General features: G+C 43.0%; 1 protein-coding gene across 2 annotated transcripts; it reads left to right on the plus strand.

Annotated features, from left to right (window-relative positions):
* Nucleotides 1-1,292: 1,292 nt before the first annotated feature.
* Nucleotides 1,293-19,228, plus strand: supt16h (SPT16 homolog, facilitates chromatin remodeling subunit). 2 transcript variants are annotated; one of them, XM_034676241.1, is made up of 25 exons: nucleotides 1,438-1,738; nucleotides 2,006-2,112; nucleotides 5,371-5,463; nucleotides 5,549-5,719; nucleotides 5,814-5,966; nucleotides 6,095-6,241; nucleotides 7,648-7,799; nucleotides 7,892-8,064; nucleotides 8,169-8,259; nucleotides 8,360-8,433; nucleotides 8,588-8,700; nucleotides 8,813-8,878; nucleotides 10,380-10,478; nucleotides 10,877-10,992; nucleotides 12,374-12,527; nucleotides 12,625-12,752; nucleotides 12,849-13,111; nucleotides 13,209-13,327; nucleotides 13,445-13,683; nucleotides 15,499-15,574; nucleotides 15,947-16,116; nucleotides 16,213-16,342; nucleotides 16,435-16,561; nucleotides 16,655-16,732; nucleotides 18,255-19,228. In XM_034676241.1, exons 2-25 carry the CDS (start codon nucleotides 2,047-2,049, stop codon nucleotides 18,356-18,358), a joined length of 3,102 nt encoding a protein of 1,033 aa, XP_034532132.1. In that variant the 5' UTR covers nucleotides 1,438-1,738; nucleotides 2,006-2,046; the 3' UTR covers nucleotides 18,359-19,228. The 2 variants fall into 2 exon arrangements, with proteins under 2 accessions (XP_034532131.1, XP_034532132.1); XM_034676240.1 differs by having other exon boundaries at nucleotides 1,293-2,112.
* Nucleotides 19,229-19,447: the final 219 nt, after the last annotated feature.

A 19,447-nucleotide genomic window follows, 5' to 3' on the forward strand; every position in this document is an offset into this window, starting at 1 on the left:
GACGTTGATGGCAGCTCAGAGGAACGTATGGGACAAGGGAGCTTAGGGACTCCAGAAAGGTCTATGGTTAGTAACTTTAATGGGACAGGGAGAGTTAAAGTAAGTGATGGGGGGTGACATGGGATCCCAGTGTGTTAGTGCACTGGTCCAACCAGCAGTCTAAGCCTATAGCAGCATAACAAAGAGCTGGTCCAAACCTGATCCAGTTCTAACTATAAGCTTTATCATAAAGGAAAGTTTGAAGCCTACTGTTAAAAGTAGAGAGGGTGTCTGCCTCCCACACCCTGACTGGTAGATGATTCCAAAGGAGAATCTGTCCAAACCTACATCAGAAAATCAACATGTGGGAACAAACTGTGTGGGACAATGGGGCGTTGGTTTATTTTTTTGAAATATTTTTATTGAACTTTTTGTACATTAAGTCACACATCACAACATGTATCAACCACAAGATCGACAAACAACACAACTCGACAAGACAATCCAAGCCTAACATTCTAACATACATGTAAATAAAATATACAAATTAAAAAACATACAAAGGAAGACCAAACAAAACAAGACAGCAAAAAATACAATGGGGCAATGGTGAGGAGGGCAAAGAATGCTGCAAGAAAAAGCATCAACATGTAATTTCAACACGAGCACCCTCACCAGATTTTGCCTACTTCTTGTGCGTGTTCTATGAGGAAGAAGTGCCAGCTTCCAAGCCAATCAGGACGACGTAGTGGGGCCGCAACTTGGACCAATAAGGCCAGCGGTTAGGAGAGTAGCTCTGATTGGTCCATGATAACGGGAACGAGGGGAATAATAACTTTGCTTGATACAAAGGCATTGGAAAACACAGATTTCACCATAATCTCAAATTACTTCAATTACTGATGAGTACCGATGGGTATCATGACTTCTTTTTCCAAACCCAGCACAAAAAGTATCGTTTTTTACCCCATTCCTACCAACAGCAGCTTTAACTATTTGTTTTTTATTTATCTACTCAGTTTTATTGACATTTTTAGCCTTAATTTGATCTTCAACTTTTATCCTTACCATTTTTTAATCTATTTATTTGAACTATTTCTATTCTTAATGTTAATTTAATGCTTTAACTCATAATAATTACACATATCATATTGTTGTTGGTGTGCATTAGTCTCTATTTTAAAATCTTTTTTTGTTTTTTTAATTTCTTGACATTATTTTATTTCTGCTTCTTTCTTGTTTTCACTTGCTGTAAAGCACTTTGAATTGCATTTGATTTGTATGAAAGGTGCTACATAAATAAAGCTTGATTGATTGAAGCCCCCTCACCCAAAAAGAAGCCGAAATAGGACTCACACTGGGATGAGCTCATCCCTGCACTTTTTCTCGCGAGATGTCAGGAGTAGTGTTCGATGACGATGGCGGGAAAGTCCACCATGGCGGGAAAAAGCAACGTGGTCAACACAAGAAGGGAGGCGCTGTTGCGCAGTGCAGCGCTGCAAATTGCACCGAAATACGCCACAAAAGCAACAATTACTATCTCAAAACCAGGACAGGAAATATCATATTTTATGCTTCTGTTATTTTTAATCTCTAGATTTCTCTTTAGTGTGTGTGTGTTCACAGAAAGTGGTGTTGTGCCTCTTTGTGGTTTAAAGGAAGATTGTTTATTATAAAAGCTGAAGACTCAGAGAGGGAGGGAGAGGAAAAAAGAGCAGAGGAGGAAGGAAAGGAGGGAGGGAGGACTTAATTATAACAGGTTGGTATGTACGTAGTGGTGAGTGTGCAGGGGAGCAAAAGTACATTTTATTATTTAATATTTTTAGGAGGGGGGGTTTCATGTGAAGCACACTGCAGGGTCTGATTTTGCATATTAGGCCTCTTTAGTGACATAACAAGGGGGGGCTGCATCTAGTTGTGGTGTGTGCATCTCAAGCAGGCGTGGAAAGGGAATTATTGTTGGTTGACTCTCTTCTTCATCTTCCTCATCATCATCATCGTCATCATCATCATCCGGCCTGCTGAGGAGGGAAGCCGGGAGCTGGAGTTTGTGACACAGGACTCACCATGGCGGTAAACCTGGACAAGGACGCTTACTACCGCCGGATCAAGAGGTTCTACGGCAACTGGAAGGTAAAAGTGATGGATTGGATGTGTTTGATGGAGTGAAAGTGTGAGTATTTGTTGATTTAAAGAGGAGAAAGTGAGCTAGTGGAGGCTGCACAGCCGCGTTTTTCAGCCCCAGTGAGGTGGCTGTGTTGTCGGCGTGAGAGGTGATGATCCCCGGCCTACTCGAGCACCCACACCCGGGGTTGGAACAGGCCTCAGTGGGACGGATTTTCACAATTCATCCAAATCACTTTATAAACTCAATATATTTAAAACAATGTTGCCTTATTATATTGAGTGAAAGTAGCTAGCTAACTCATGCTAACAAACCCATTCACTTTAATGTAGCTGCTAGCATGTTAGCTAGCAAGTTTCCCACCGAGCTAGCTAACTCAGCAGAAGCAGGGTGAGTTAATTCAACATTTAAATAGTGAAAAAGTGATTTTAAGAGCTCATTAACACCATACGTGTGATAATAATTAATCTCCCGAGTTGATAAATGTCACTGCTAGTTTGTAACACTCGTTATTCTAATGCTAGCTCTCTCATTAGCCTCAATAACGCCAGCATCAGTAACATGTGCAGGATGTGACTCCTTACAATCACTTTATTCTGAGTCTAATTTCTTCTAAATAAGTTAAAAATAATACTTCCTGAACTTTTCATCTGTTAACTTATTCTCAGAAGTCTTTCATGTATTGTTAGTGTTGTTTTTGTCGTTTAATATTGCTGAGCAACACAGAAAAGCACTTATGGCCTCACATTTTACATGCTAACTAGCAGTGGATGTCTCATTTGCATTAATACATTTCACATTAAACTTCTAAGAGGAGTTTTTAGCAGACACTAAAACAATAGGGATGCTTCTGTGAGACTTAAAGGAGTGAAAGAGGCCACCAGGAAGAAGATACTGTCTTTAAAGTTATCATTTATCCTCTGCAGGGAGTCAGAAGAAGTGTTAAAACACACTGTTCAAACATACTGTAGACTGAACTTTAATTTCCCTCAGAAAGGAATCAGTCAGTACATGTTCATGCACAGTGAGCGACAGTTATAGCTATAATTTAATTGGACTATAGTACTTGTCCCAGCATACAAGCACCAGGTGAGAATTGATGTATAGTCGACCTTTCATACATGTGATAGGATAGCTCCGTCTTGTTCTCTTCCCTTTGTCTTCTTCTGTTGAGGTTTTGTTTACTGACCGGCTTCCTTCTACACATTTGCACCGTTAGATGCTTCAACAAGTCAAAGCCTGGTGTTCAAATAGTAAAGAACCAGGCTGTGCTGAACGCCTTGGACAGTTTGAAGGCTGATCGAGAAAATATGAAGCCCATGCGGAAGTGTTATAAACTGCAATTCATTTAGCGTCCACTTGAGGCTGGCTGCAGAAACGCCGAAAAACCACATACACAACCATTCATAAAAGACGATCTTTACAGCATTAATAAACATGTTTACAGCCTGGTTCAAAAAACAGCTTCGGTCTGAATAGCTCATTTCTCTATCGGCACACACTGTACAGTGGTGATTTTTTTTCTTAAAGCGACAGTTCAGAAGATATTACGACTACGAGTTTTGCCCATTTAAGGACATGACTGACTTGATTGACAGGCGGGATTACAATGTAGCTGTTAGGAAGGATGCCTATGGTGTATACATGCTAAAAAAAAATAAACCCCCAACCTAGCATATTTGTGTATGAAAGTCTCACTTTGAGAATTTCAGCTTAGTGCGATTTCAGTCTGACTGACATTTTTACGTGTTTTCCAGAAGTCCAGTTGTAGTCGGACTAAGGCAAAAAATGTGTATTCTTCAACATCCATTTAACACACAGAGTGTAAAACTAGAGATCATAGACTGTATAAAATATGGACGTAGTATCCATGACGTCACCCATCTGTTCCTGAGAGCTGTTTTGAAGCACATCGACGGCAGCAGCCATATTGGAAATGCGGAACTCAACTAGGCAGTGTGACGTAGTGTGAGCCTCTTAGCCAATGGCTGTGTTCCCAACCGGGAGTCACGTCAGTCATGTCCTTATTTGGGCAAAACTCGTACTCTTAATATCTTCTGAACCGTCACGTTAGAAAAAAATTCACCCCCGTACAGTGTGTGCCGATAGAGAGATTAGCTTTGTAGGGCCAAGCCGTTTTTTGAATCAGGCTGTAAACATGTTTATTAATGCTGCAAAGATCGTCTTTTTCCCATTCATGTCTATGTGGTTTCCGGTGTTTCTGCAGCCAGCCTCAAGAGGATTCTTGATGAATTGCAGTTTATAACACTTCCGCATTGGCTTCATCATTTGAGACCGGAGGTTGCCGCTTGCTAGAGATGGGTATTTCAGGCCATAATACTATTCCATAATCACTGGCATCTATTCTGTGATTATTAGCAATCAAGCTAATGGTAGCAAGCACTAGCAACATCTGTCTGGACCTTTATGTCGGCGTTTTGTGACGCAGCAGTGTGTTTACTTTTTACAGCCTACCCAATCTCTGCGATTATCTGTTTCTGAATCTCTCACCACTACACACAAATTTCCAGCGACCGTTGCTAATGTTCTCGACATCTTTCGCTATTTAATGAAGTTAGCTTTCTTCTTCTATTATTTATCGCGGTTAGCAAACAGCTTTAAGACGCTCTATAATTACCGTCTGGCGGGAATATGATATTACAACCAGGCACCGGTGTAAACAAAGAAAATAACACTTTGGAAATGAGATAACTCTAAATCGTTAACTCTACGATCTTTAATAAGTGACCGAATATTCCAGCATTCGGAAATCATGCCCCGTCCCTACGTAAGTCACGGCTGATTTCCGAGAGCTGGGTGAGATTTTTTGTCACTAAACACCTCAACGAACACATACAGGACAAGATCGGCAAAGACATGAGATGTGATAGTTTGTCCACAGGGGGCGCCAAAATCAACACGACACAGGAGCTTTAAAGAAACCATCGCTAGATTTATCGGCCATCTTTATCCAGACTTTGAGAGAGCGAGGGGAAGAGGGTGATTAGGTTTATATCGTGACCTGTGCGTTCTTCATGCTTGCTATAGGAGTGCCATTTACTCGTTTCTGCTCCTGTTCTTCATCGGGAAAATCTCCCGCTTTAGGGGACGTGTGTGAACGTGCAACGATGGAAAATTTCGGGTCAGGCTGTCCGAAATTTTTTCAGGCGTGAACGAATCTTTCGTGTTTACCAGAATCTTTCCAAAGCAGGAGCATCTCACTTCGGCATCAGTTAATTCATACTTTATCTGTGTTTGATTTCCAGAAAGCGGAGGATGAGTTCGGCAAAGTCGATGCCATCGTTGTGTCCGTGGGAGTGGATGAGGAAATCGTGTACGCCAAATCCACAGCCATACAGGTGAGAGATCGTCTCAGTCTCAGCAGCAGCAGCAGGATAATGTCACTCAGGACGAACCCTTAACTCTGTTCTATTCTTTCACCAGACATGGCTGTTCGGCTACGAGCTGACGGACACCATCATGGTGTTCTGCGACACCAAAATCATCTTCCTCGCCAGCAAGAAGAAGGTGGATTTCCTCAAACAAGTCGCCATAACGAAAGGCAACGAGAACGCCAACGGTGTCCCGCCCATCACCCTGCTCACCAGAGAAAAGGTAACGCGTGAGGAGACTGACGGACACGCACCTTCCTCGAGTCTGTGTTCTTCCCTCTGGATTCAAATCCGTTTCTATTCTTTGTTTCTACCAGAATGAAAGCAACAAAGGCAACTTCGACAAGATGATCGAGGCGATCCGGAGCAGCAAAGAAGGAAAGACGGTGGGCATCTTCAGCAAGGACAAGTTCCCCGGAGAGTACATGAAGAGCTGGAACGACACGATCAGCGCTGAGGGACTGGAAAAGGTCAGACCTGATCTAATATGTGATCTTAGATGAAAAGTAAGGACTTGTTTCCCCGCTTCAGTCAAAACTCGCTCCTTTTCTTTCTTTCTTGATTCATTTGCCCCCCTTCTTCGCCCCGCCGCCTGCAGGTGGACATCAGCGCTGTGGTCGCGTACACGATGGCGGTGAAGGAGGACGGCGAGCTGGGCCTGATGAAGAAGGCGGCGGCCATCACCAGCGAGGTTTACTCCAAGTTCTTTAAGGAGCGCGTCATGGAGATCGTGGACGCAGACGAGGTGAGGAGACGGCAGATTTATGTCCAAATGAATGATTCTGAAGCTGATCTCGACCTGATGTTGGAAGAGATGATGTTCCCCAGACTTTCTTCTCTACTTAGACACACTTTCAGCTACAGAAATGATCATAAAAACAAGAACTTTATGGGACCTAAATTTCAAAATAGTGACGTTTTTTCCGCTATGTGTTCACGATGTGAGGCCTTTGTGCGTAGAAATATCAACAAGTGACACATTAACAAAAAGAGTCCATGTCAGCCTTTCAGTTTCATTTCTGTTCCAGAGATTTTAGGAGTTTCATTTGGCTTCAATCAATCAATCTTTATTTGTATAGCACCAAATCACAACAAACGTCATCTGAAGACTCTTTTCCAACAGAGCAGGTCTAGTCCGTACTCTATGTTCTATCATTAACAAAAACCCAACATCAAGACCGGATAAGATCCAGTCCCATCTTACAGTCAGGACTCAGTCTGATCTCATCTTAATCCACCACGAGCAGAGCACTTTGCAGCATTTAGCAAGTTACAGTGGCAAGGACAAACTTCCTTTAACAGGCAGAAACCTCCAGCAGGACCAGACTCATGTTAGACACACATCTGCTGAGACTCTGTTGGTGATGGAAAGAGGGATAGAGGAGAGAGAGATGATAGGGTGAGACAGCTGGAGTCTGGCACGTCCACAGCAGCAGAGATCCAGAGGAACCTACGAGACAAGGGAGCTCAGGGACTCCAGAGAGGTCTATGGTTAGCAACTTTAATGGGACAGGGAGAGTTAAAGTAAGTGATGGGGTGAGTTCCTCCGGCAGTCTAAGCCTATAGCAGCATCACTAAGAGCTGGTCCAAGCCTAACTATAAGCTTTATCAAAAAGGAAAGTTTGAAGCCTGCTCTTTAAGGTAGAGAAGGTGTCTGCCTCCCGGACCCTGACTGGTAGATGATTCCAAGAGTTGACAAAGTGCTGCAAAGTGTCCATTGTTTGCAGCTGCATGCCGTTAAAAAGTCTGAGTTCCTTACATGCTGTGGCTTCTTGGTGAACAGCTGTTATTTTTGTAGCATGTAAACACCTCAAAAGGGAAGAAAACAGTAGGTTTCCTGTCCTTCCCAATTCTCCTGATGGCCAGTGAATGCAGCATTTACGTGTATCTTCATCTCTTTAAGCATCTCCCTTAAAGGAGCTCTTTTGAAGCACAGGTTTGGATCCAGTAGGAATCTTATTTGTGGCGTTCTTCACAACATCCTCCAAGTCTAAGAAACTCTGCATCTTAACTTGACTAAGTCCAGAAGGGAGGACCAGAGGATTCAGTTCTTGAGACGCATCATCTTTCCTTTAAACTGCTAAACATGAAAATGAGGTTTTTCGACTCTTCTTTGAATTCTCTTCCCTCTTCTTTCCCTCCGTCCTGCAGAAAGTGCGCCACAGTAAGCTTGCGGAGTCGGTGGAGAAGGCGATCGAGGAGAAGAAGTACCTGGGTGGTGCAGATCCCTCCACAGTGGAGATGTGTTACCCTCCCATCATCCAGAGCGGGGGGAACTACAGCCTCAAGTTCAGCGTCGTCAGGTAGACCTCCTCTCTCGGCTGATTCACTGAAGTGTTTGTAACTCTATCGTCAACCGCAGAACCCATCCTCTTCATTTCCTCTGATCTCACAGCGATAAGAACCACATGCACTTCGGCGCGATCACGTGTGCCATGGGCATCCGCTACAAGTCGTACTGCTCCAACCTGGTACGGACCCTCATGGTGGACCCGCCTCAGGAGATGCAGGACAACTACAACTTCCTGCTGCAGGTGGAGGAGGAGCTGCTGAAAGAGCTCAAACACGGTGGGTTAAGGGGTGTGCAGGGAGAGTGGGACTTTTGAGCACCTGTCTGTGAAATGTTTGTTTTATTCAAACCCAGAGTGGATTTTTCTTTGTTTCCCTGACAGGCGTAAAAATCAGTGACGCCTACAACATCGCTCAGGAGTACGTGAAGAAAGAGAAACCTGATCTTGTTGCAAAGCTGACCAAAAACCTCGGGTACATGCACGCAAAGCTTTCCTCCTCTTTCTGTTCTACCTGTTTTATTTTCATGTTAGAAACGTGTTTAATATCTTTACTTGTTTGGGTTTTTTTGCAGCTTTGCGATGGGAATTGAGTTCAGAGAAGGCTCTTTGGTTTTGAACGCAAAAAATCAGTACAAACTGAAAAAAGGTGAGAATCTGTCTTTTAGCCCCCAGAACTACTTTACCCGGAACTAAAAGGTTCCCGTTCCCCCATTGTTGTCTGCGTTTCGACCGCGGGCTTGAAGTCCCGGGTAGATTGTGCGAATCACATTCTAACCAAAGTTGTTGCGTGTCTCCTCCAGGCATGGTGTTGAGTATCAGTTTGGGTTTCGCTGACCTCGTAAACAAAGAGGGCAAAAAGGAGGAGCAGAAGAAGTACGCTTTGTTTATTGGAGACACAATACAGATCAATGAGGTGAGAACACAAACACACTGAACACTGAGAAGCAGTCAGGAGAAAGTTTGAGATATCACGACACCGACTCGATGTAATGTGTTTATTAAATCCTGAGATGTTTGTGTTACAGGAGGAGGCCGCCACGATACTCACACCGGTCAAGAAAAAGATCAAAAATGTGGGAATCTTCTTGAAGGTGAGTCCTCGCTGCTAAAATCACTTTTTGTCATTTGTCATAAAAAAAACCGAACATAACTTCCACCAGGACCTGAGACTTTACAAGATATATATATGTATATAAATGATTATTATTGATCATTTTCAGATAATTATTAGATTTTTTTTTTTTCATTTCTTTTTTCTCTCATTATTAGATTTTTTTGATTACATCTTGGAGGTAAATCAGCAGGTTGACATGCGGGGAACAATACTTGAATCTGTCTGAGAAATCTGGTTGACCGATACTGTTTTTTAAGTGCTGATGCCGATAATTGGAGAGCAGGTTAGCTGATATATAATGCTGATATTAGAGATGGGCAATGATTTTAGAATATTCGAATATTCATTCACTTTGTAAAAATCGAAGAGTTACTTTGAATATTTTCTCATTTTAAAAGTACACGTTTTTATCATTTTTTCCGGTGCCTGGTTGTAATACTGTATTCCTGCCAGACGGTGCCTATAGAGCGTCTTAAAGCTGTTTGCTAACCGCATTAATAACAGGAGAAGAAGAAGAATGCTAACTGCATTAAATAGCCAAAGAAGATGAAAACATTGGCGACAGTCGCTGTGATTTTCTCAGTTTCTGAATCTCACACTACTACACACATATTTCCAGAGACTGAGCATGGCTGTAAAATGTAAACATACACACCACGCTGCATCACAGAAACACTGACGTTTGTCAGACAGACGCTGTCAGTGACCGCTACTAGCAGCACCTCGTCCTGCTGCTGGTTAACATCTAACATTGAATTTTTGTCATACTTGATAAGATGGTAAAGCTGCTGCCTTTTGTTTGGTGCGCTAAGAAAGTTGAAAATTAGACCAACCCCCAAAAACTGCAGTTCCCCAAACTTCCACTAGAGGCTAGGTCCAAAGTGAGTCAAACCCCAAAGACCTGCATAAAAACTCCTGACTTTGCAGCAAAACAAATTAGATTTGTTATTCATTAAAACTATGGAAGTTTCTTTTTTTGGTATGTAAAAAAAACCAACTAATATTTAATATTAATTTAACATTGTTTAAATTATATTTATTGGACTTTTGCCTTTATTAGATAGGACAGCCGAAGAGAGACAAGAATCGTAGGGAATAGAGAGAGGGGTAAGACATGCAGGAAATGGTTGCAGCCGGGAATTGAACCGGTGACCTCTGCGACAGAGGACTATAGCTCCTGTATGTGGGGCGCTTAGACTGCTAGGCCACCAGCTGCCCTAATTTTTAAAACATTTTTAAGTAGCGGTGTTGCAACTTTGAGCGACGTTTGAATCACCGATTTGAACGTCCTGGGTTCCATCCCCACTTCCAAATATGGTCACAACTTCCTCAAAAAGAAAGATGGCATATTCAGAAGACGAGTCGAGGATTTCCGTGTTTCTCTTTTCTCGTGTGGTTCTTCAGTCCTTAGTCGTCTCAGCTCTTAAACCAGTTCATGCATTTATAATTATTAAGATGAACGACTCTTTCCTCCTTAGAATGATGATGAAGAGGACGAGGAGGAGGACGGAGACGATGCAGAGGAGCTGCTGGGGAAGGGTGCTCGCAGCGCCGCCCTGCTGGCTGACAGAACCAGAGTAAGTTAGGAGGAGAGCATGCGGTAAGCTGTGTGTTACTCTGTCTCCTTGGCTGAGTGTTGATAACTAAGAGTGTGAATGTCTTTGTACTCTATCAGCTACTCGGGAAGGTAAGTATTCATTGTTTCCTATAAACTCTCATCAGCTGGACTAGTTCAGTTTCAGAATCCACGTACTGATGGGAAAGAGTTTTTGTCGTTCCTTAATTTGAGTCGTGGTCGTGGTGGTGTGTGTTTTTGACCATCAAAGCACTTTGTCTGTAACCTGCATGGATCTTCTTTTGTTATCTCCCATTCTCTGTTGAACACATCAAAAAGAAAACCCCTACGGCTGTGTCTGTGTGTGATCACTCAGCTTTGTCTGTTGTTGAACTCAGCTTTGTCTGTTGTTGAACTCAGAACGAAATGACGGCGGAGGAGAAGAGGCGGGCCCACCAGAAGGAGCTGGCCAATCACCTGAACAATGAAGCGAAGCGGCGTCTGACGGAGCAGAAAGGAGAGCAGCAGATCCAGAAGTGAGTGTTTGGCCAATTTCACGCGGAACCTGTATATGGAGCGTGTGCTTAAACCGCTAGGCCAACACCCCACTAAAGCCTTTTTTCAACCGCAGGAACTTTACCCGGAACTATGTGCATTTAGACCAAAGGAACCAGGGTCTAAATTTAGTTCAGGGGTAGTTAATCTCCCCCCTGAAAAGCCCCTGGTTGGGGCATAGTACTTTTCAAAGCCTCCCACCTCGAATGCGTCTCTCCCGGTGTTCCGGTTTTAAAAGTGACCCTGTAAACTGGAGACCTTCAGCTGAACGTGTCAGTGTTTGTGGAGTTTACACAGCTGTTGAAACACAGAGGGAGTTCCTGGGAATGCAAACTAGCTTAGTTTTTTATTAAGATTTCAAAATATCCTCATCAGATATTTAATGATCGTCTAAAGACGTTTATGAGGGATGCATCCGGCTGAGAGTCTCCAGTTAACAGGGTCGCTGTTTAAACCAAAACACCGGCCGATCTCTGCCACGGCTTTTTGAGTTCAAAAGGATTTTAAAGCCGTGTTGAAACGTCTTTGCTACTCGCGCTTATCTCCTCTCGCGTGTTGATTCAGTGAATCCATCTGTGATGAAATATAGCACCATCTAAAACAGCGCCACCTGAGTCTCTTCATGCTAACAGGCTAACTGTTGTGTTGCTCATAATGATACCTGCCTGTCCGTCTGCTTCTATGGTGCCATCTGTGATGAATGGCATTCGTCATTGTTTTACTGCCCTCTACTGGTCTGGTGGTGTAGTGCATTTAATTATGATTTTTTTTGTCAATACGTCACTGGCCTGATTTGCACAATCTACCCGGGACTTCAGCCCGTGTTCTAAACTTAGACAACAATGGTGGCACAGGAACCTTTTAGTTCAGGGTAAAGTAGTTCTGGGGGCTGAAAGACCCCGGAGCTACTGGTCGAAATGCACCTAAAGCGGGACTAAAAGCGAGGTCTTGAGTTTGCTTTTATCCATGGAGCTCTCCGAGGTGCTGAAGAAGCCCAAAGATTAGTCTCCTTTTGTCTCAACCCAGTCTTCTGTCAGTCACTCCTATAGACACATTACAAACTCTGAACTCTGTTGGGTTTGTTTGAAATATAGAGACAAGTCAGTCCTTGATTAATATACACAAGTATTTACCTTTTTTTTAACTGAACAGGTTTGTTCTTATGCACGCAGTCTTGAATTGCATTTGATTTTAAGAGATTGATTGATACAGCTCTCTGTTTCATCAACATTTCTGTATCCATAGATAATCTTAGTGTTGAAGTGTGAAGCTCAGAGTCAGCAGTAAGCACACACGAGTCCTGGTTTTGTTCAGTAATTAATCTCCTGCTCATCAGTCTCGTCCGCTCTGTTTCTCCCTCAGGGCCAGAAAATCCAACGTGTCCTACAAGAACGTCTCTCAGATGCCTCGAGAAAAAGACATTAGAGAGATGAAGATCTTCATCGACAAGAAGTACGAGACCGTCGTCATGCCCGTGTTTGGTATCGCCACGCCGTTCCACATCGCCACCATCAAGGTACACTGACTTCATCTGTTTCTCCTCCTTCATACGACCACTCTTTTTTTGTTTTTGTTTGTGTTTGACTGACTTTCTCCCCCTGACACTCCTCTAGAATATCAGTATGTCCGTAGAAGGAGACTACACCTACTTGAGGATCAACTTCTACGTCCCCGGCAGCTCTCTGGGGCGACAGGAAGGGAATATCTTCCCCAACCCCGACGCCACTTTTGTCAAAGAAATGTGAGACTCATCTAAATCCAGAATGATCCACGAGGATTGACTAAAATATGAGTTTCAGAGCTTCATAACGCTCTCTCCACTCTCCTCTCCTTTCAGCACGTACCGAGCCTCCAACCTGAAAGCCCCCGGCGACACCTCCGTGCCCTCCACAAACCTGCAGAACGCCTTCCGCATCATCAAGGAAGTCCAGAAGCGCTACAAGACGCGAGAGGCCGAGGAGAAGGAGAAGGAGGGCATCATCAAGCAGGACTCGCTGGTCATCAACCTCAACCGCAGCAATCCCAAGCTCAAAGACCTCTACATCAGACCCAACATCGCCCAGAAGAGGATGCAGGGCTCGCTGGAGGCTCATACTAATGGTGAGGCGGCAGGAAGTGACTTCTGATGGGACTCAAAGGAGCGCGGTTGGTTTAAACGTCTCAAACGGCGCTCTCTCTCTCTCTCTCTCCCGCTCAGGTTTCCGTTTCACGTCAGTCCGCGGAGATAAAGTCGACATCCTGTACAACAACATCAAACACGCCGTCTTCCAGCCGTGCGACGGGGAGATGATCATCGTACTTCACTTCCACCTCAAGGTTTGTTCAGACTCCAGGACTTTTACCTTAAAGGAAGAGTACGACAATTTGGGAAGTGGCCTTAATTTGTGTGTGTTTGAACACTGGGTTATAACTGTTTTCTTTTTTTCCTCCCAGAACGCCATCATGTTCGGGAAGCGGCGCCACACAGACGTCCAGTTCTACACGGAGGTCGGGGAGATCACCACAGATTTGGGCAAACACCAACACATGCACGACAGAGACGACCTGTACGCCGAGCAGATGGAGCGCGAGATGAGGCACAAGCTCAAGTCGGCCTTCAAGAACTTTATCGAGAAGGTGGAGACGCTGACGAAGGAGGAGCTGGAGTTCGAAGTGCCCTTCAGAGACCTCGGGTGAGTGAATGCTGACTTCTTATGTGACAGGTGAAAGATCTGAGAGCAGTTTCTGTGAAAGGATGGAAGATTTCAGACTTCTTTTGCTTTAATTTTGTCTATCAGGACACGAAGGCAGACAGCTTCTCTTCCTTTTTAAAAGATTTAATGAGACTTCACTACAGTAGAAATATGGGATTTATGAGTGCGAGAGGTTCTTTAAAGAATACCTACCCAAAGTTTAGTCATCAAACAATCAGAAGAATGCATAAAGTCAGGATGTAAAAAGTACATTTCTGCGTGCAAAACCATTTCAATATGGCCCTTTTGGTTTAGTGCAGAAGCGTACCAAATGGGTAAAGCTCAGATCTAAATGTAGGGCTGGGCGATAATTCGTTAACTATAATTATTGTGATATCATCTTTCTCAATGTAAGAATCACGAATGTTCGATTAAAAAATGTATATATTTAAACCTTTAATTACACCCCCAAAACCCCATTACACCTCTTAAACGCTAGTCGCCACCCAACATTAGACAGAAGAAGAAGACGACATCATGTCTCAGGGTGAGAGGTAGGCGAGGCTTAAAGACACTTGGAGCAGAATGTAAACACAGCTGAAATGAGCAACAGCAACACTGAACAAAACTCAAAGAAGAAAAAAAATAATGTTTTCACAATCTTTTTTTTCATATCAGTCGATTTCGATAATTATCACAATAAAAATGAAATCATTATTTTATTTAAATTTAAAGGCAGATTTTTGCTGCCTTTTAAATTGAAAGTTGAAGAAACCAGACTGTCTGTTTAGCTTGTATCTGGATTTAGTTCCCTGAAAATGTAATATCGCCCAGCTCTATTTAAAGGTAATGCAAATCCCAAAAAATGAAAGTGAGCCTTCAGCTAATAGATCTGTCATAAAGTCCCAAAATCCAGATTAAAGTGGAGTAGTGTGGCGTTCCAAGTAGTAAACAAGTGGCGAGTCTGTGTGTGTGTTTGTGTGCATTTGTTTGTGTGGGACCAGCACACAGCGAAGCACTAAGATAGAGAGGCTGCATCTAAAACCAAAAATGTAAAGATTCTGCTTTTTTTTTTATTAATGACTTGAGTATTGTGGTCACAGATATTTCCTTGTTATGTGGTGAAAAGACCTCTGCAGGATTCTGTTTTAATCTGTTATTTTTTAATAATACTTTTATAAATCATATTTCCTTTAAAATGTAAAAAGAAAAGGAAAATCTGAGCAGGTCTACAAGCCTGAACTGATGATGCTACACTTAAGACTGTGTGTAAAAGTTCTGTAAGTTACTACTAAAGGAAAATACATTTTATTTGTTACCATTTTTAACTTAATGCACCAAAATGCACTGAATTGGAGTCTGTGTGTACCGTTACACCCCTAATATAAAGCTTTATGTATCCAGCAGCTAATACATGAAAGAAGCTTCAAAACACTATATTCACTAATGTAGATTGTCTACATTTGCATAAATAAGTCACTAAATAAAGCAACAATCTACTAATAAACTACCTAATGTTGCAAAGAGTGTTAAAGTAATGACACACCAGCATGAATCAGCTAATGACTTACACAATAGGACTAACAAATCTCAAGGTAAACGCACACTTGAGCGGTAATCAGTCCGTGCACACAGCCGTTCATCTCTCTCCCTCCATGCTGCTCTTGTTTTCTCCCGCTTTGAGTCTTCAGAGCGTGCAGCGTGAGCAGCCACACTCTACAACTCTGTGATGCATGCAGCAGGTGACCTCCTGGGATTTAACTGCCTTCCGTTTGGCTGCTCTGACTGTTTCTGTCTGTGTTCTTTCATTTAAAGGTTCCAGGGCGCCCCCTACAGGAGCACCTGCCTGTTACAACCAACGTCCAGTTCACTTGTGAATGTTACAGAATGGGTGAGTGGAAAAAAAAACACTAAGGCAACATTCAAACTGACATTTTCAGATTTAGACCCTTCGTGTGTGTTTTGATCCCTCAGGTCAGACTTGTTCCTTTCAGTCCCACCCTTCTTTAGACATCTTTATGTTGTTTTCTCAGTTTGTTGTATTTTCTGAATCAAAGGAACATACAGAAGAGTAGACTCACTTCCCAAAGTTTAACCCCGATCCTTATTCTGTTGCTACCATCTGATTGACGTGATAGTTGTGAAAACTAAGAGTTAAAGTTTGAAGACATGAACAATCCCAGAGAATATCTGTAGTTTAAACGAAACACTTTGACAATCTTTTCAAAGTCTAACATTCTTTGCGTTTGCGTTTTGTCTTCAGCCGCCGTTTGTGGTGACTCTGGACGAGGTGGAGCTGGTCCACTTTGAGCGTGTGCAGTTCCACCTAAAGAACTTCGACGTGGTCATCGTTTACAAGGACTACAACAAGAAGGTGACCATGATCAACGCCGTGCCCGTCAACTCCCTGGACCCCATCAAGGAGTGGCTCAAGTAAGACACAACGATACGACACGACGAGGGTTTTCATTTTCACAGTTTGGAGCATTGAGATCTGGTTTTTAAATATTCTGCTGTCTTGTTTCTCAGCTCGTGTGACATCAAGTACACAGAGGGAGTCCAGTCGCTGAACTGGACGAAGATCATGAAGACCATCGTAGACGATCCAGAGGGCTTCTTCGAGCAGGGAGGCTGGTCTTTCTTGGACCCAGAGAGCGAGGTGCGTTAACCACAGCGCTGCAAAGACGAGCGTTTCATCGGAACATGTGCGTTTGTGATTAAATCTAATTCCTGTTTCTGTTTTCGTCTCAGGGGAGTGGTGGAGAGGAAGACTCGGAGTCAGAAATGGAGGACGAAACGTTCAACCCGTCTGCAGACGAGGAAGAAGAAGAGGAGGAGGACAGTGACGAGGACTACGACTCGGAGACGGAGGACTCTGGTACGCCGTTTGGTTATGAAACACTGCAGTGTCTGTTTACATGAGATCAATGTGTGCAGAGAGCTCATCGTGTTTGTTTGTTCCCCGTTTCAGTGGATTACAGCGCGTCGATCGGCAGCGAGGAGGAGAGCGGGAAAGACTGGGACGAGCTGGAGGAAGAGGCCAGGAAAGGTTTGTAGACGTGTAGAGTCAGTGATGTAATCGGTTAGCTGCAGAGAGGAAGGCTCATTTTTAAATACTCAACAATCACCTCGCTAAGCTCCTCCCACCAAATGACACATCAAACATGCCAACTGTCGATGAGTTTCATCGCTATACATCCAAAAAAAGTCCCGGGTAGATTGTGTAAATAAGGCCAGTGATGTATGGAGGGGAAAAAAAGTAAATGCACTGCACCACCAGACCAGTAGAGGGCAGTAAAACAAAGACGAATGCCATTTATTACAGATGACACCATAGAAGCAGACGGACAGGCAGGTATCATTATGAGCAACACAACAGTTAGCCTGTTAGCATGAAGAGACTCAGCTGGTGCTGTTTTAGATGGTGCTATATTTCATCACAGATGGATTCACTGAATCAACACGTGAGAGGAGATAAGCGCGAGTAGCAAAGACGTTTCAACACGGCTTTAAAATCGTTTTGAACTCAAAAAGCTGTGGCAGAGATCGGCTGGTGTTCTGGTTTAAACAGCGACCCTGTTAACTGGAGACTCTCAGCCGGATGCATCCCTCATAAACGTCTTTAGACGATCATTAAATATCTGATGAGGATATTTTGAAATCTTATTAAAAACTAAACTAGTTTGCATTCCCAGGAACTCCCTCTGTGTTTCACGGACACGTTCAGCTGAAGGTCTCCAGTTTACAGGGTCACTTTTAAAACCGGAACACCGGGAGAGACGCATTCACGGTGGGCTGAGAGAAGACTACTGTTACAAGCTGCTAAATCAAGAGAATCACAGCTTCTTCTTTTGAAAAGTACACACACATACAAAAAAGATAGAACAAATAAAAACTAATGAAAGAAAGAGAAATCAAGTGAATCACAGATGTGTGTGATGTTATTGTGGACGGCTGGCGGAATAAAAACACTGAGGTTAATCTACTAATCAGACACGTTCAGCATTGCAGGCCCTACCCCCGAAAGTCCTGGGACCTTTGAAAAGTACTAACCCCCCCATAGCAGGGGCTTTATAGAGGGGAGATTATCTACCCCTGAACTAAATTTAGACCCTGGGTCCACCAGCTGAAACGCATGTAGTTCAGGGGTAAATGGAGTCAAACTGGATCCAAAGGAAAAAGAAAGTCTGAAAAAGCTTTTCACTTTCAAAACAACAAAATGTTTTTAATGTGTTCATAATTTATTGTTCTTCAGAAAAAGCTTTAAGCTTTTCAACTTTAAATGTCAACAACTTCCTCGTCCAGAATGAAATTTCTTTCATGTTTGGACGCCGTTTGTTTTCATCCCCTTTGGACACACTTCACTTCTGCTCCAGTGTTCACAAATACCTGGATAGTTTAGCTCAGAGTGTGAGGCTGTTCATGACTCTTAAGGAGCTCTGATTGTTTTTGTAATACAGGCTTCATTGAGATTTTTGAAAAGGAGAATTGCAAAAACACCAAGACTATTCAGAAACGTCTCAAATATCCTGAAAATGTAAAAACATATTGTGTACATTGTCGCCCTCTAGCTGACAGAGAGAGCCACTACGAGGACGAGGACACATCCAACAAGAAGAGGAAGGTCCGCCCAGAGCCGCCACCACCGCCCAGCAAGAAGAAGAGACGGCACTAAATGTCTCACACACACATAATCACACACAGACACACACACACACACACACCCATACTGCCAAACCTAGTTGACCCTTGACCCCTTATTCTTTTACCCCAACTGGCTCTTCTGACCCACACACACACACACAAACATACACAAACACACACACAGGATGTGTATATAGATGTTAGGAGCCCCTGATTTTGGTGTTGGTCAGTGATGTTGTAATGATGAGAGAGAACCAGGCAGGACACACACACACACACCACACTTACATCTACACACACACACTTGTCATTTCTTAGTTTTTCCTCCTCATTCCTTCCTCATTCTCTCTTTTGTTTCCTCCTCCTGTCTTCTTTCATCCATCCATCAGGGTTTTGTGTGTGTGTATGCGTGTGCGTGTGTGTGTGTGCATGTGTGTTTAAAAGGGTTTTTATTGAAGCGTTGTTAATTTTCTGTTTCTAATCTAACGGATAATAAAAAGAAAAGACTTGAGAAGATTCTCTGCCAAGTGTTTTTATATGAAAAGAGAGAAACTGTCGATTCACCCCGACCCTCTGTCTTCTGTTTCGCTCTCCTCACGCTGTTTTCCTTTTTTTTTTCTTTGTGTTTGTTAAATTGTAGAAACAAGATTACACACTTGTCTTTTTCCAGGGAGGGGCAGACACATTTTCTGATCTTTGTTTTTTTTAAACGGGGGTTTATAAAGTCACACACACACACACACATGCACACACGCATACACGCATACACACAGTCTCCCTCGCACTTGTCCTCCTCTCTGTTCCCCTCATTTTGTTAATTTTCAGTAGATTCTGTTTGTTGTTGTACTGTTAATTCTGAAAATCCTGTTTTTGTAATAAAATTAAAAGGAACTCTAGTTTATTTCGATTCTGTGTTTTTCCTTATGAACACGCCTCTCTCTGGGCGAAAAATTAGAAATGTTAAAAGTTCGTTTTATCACTTGTATTTTATATTTCCAGTACTGAGAAGTTGTCTGAAACTTTGTCACCTCAGCTGACCATGTGTAGAATCTGACAAGATTTTATAAAACACTTGCCGCCATTTTTTAATTTACAGATCGTTTAAATAAAAACATTTGTA

The sequence above is a fragment of the Notolabrus celidotus genome, chromosome 23 (assembly GCF_009762535.1).
Source record: "Notolabrus celidotus isolate fNotCel1 chromosome 23, fNotCel1.pri, whole genome shotgun sequence".
Classification (NCBI taxonomy): Eukaryota; Metazoa; Chordata; class Actinopteri; order Labriformes; family Labridae; genus Notolabrus; species Notolabrus celidotus.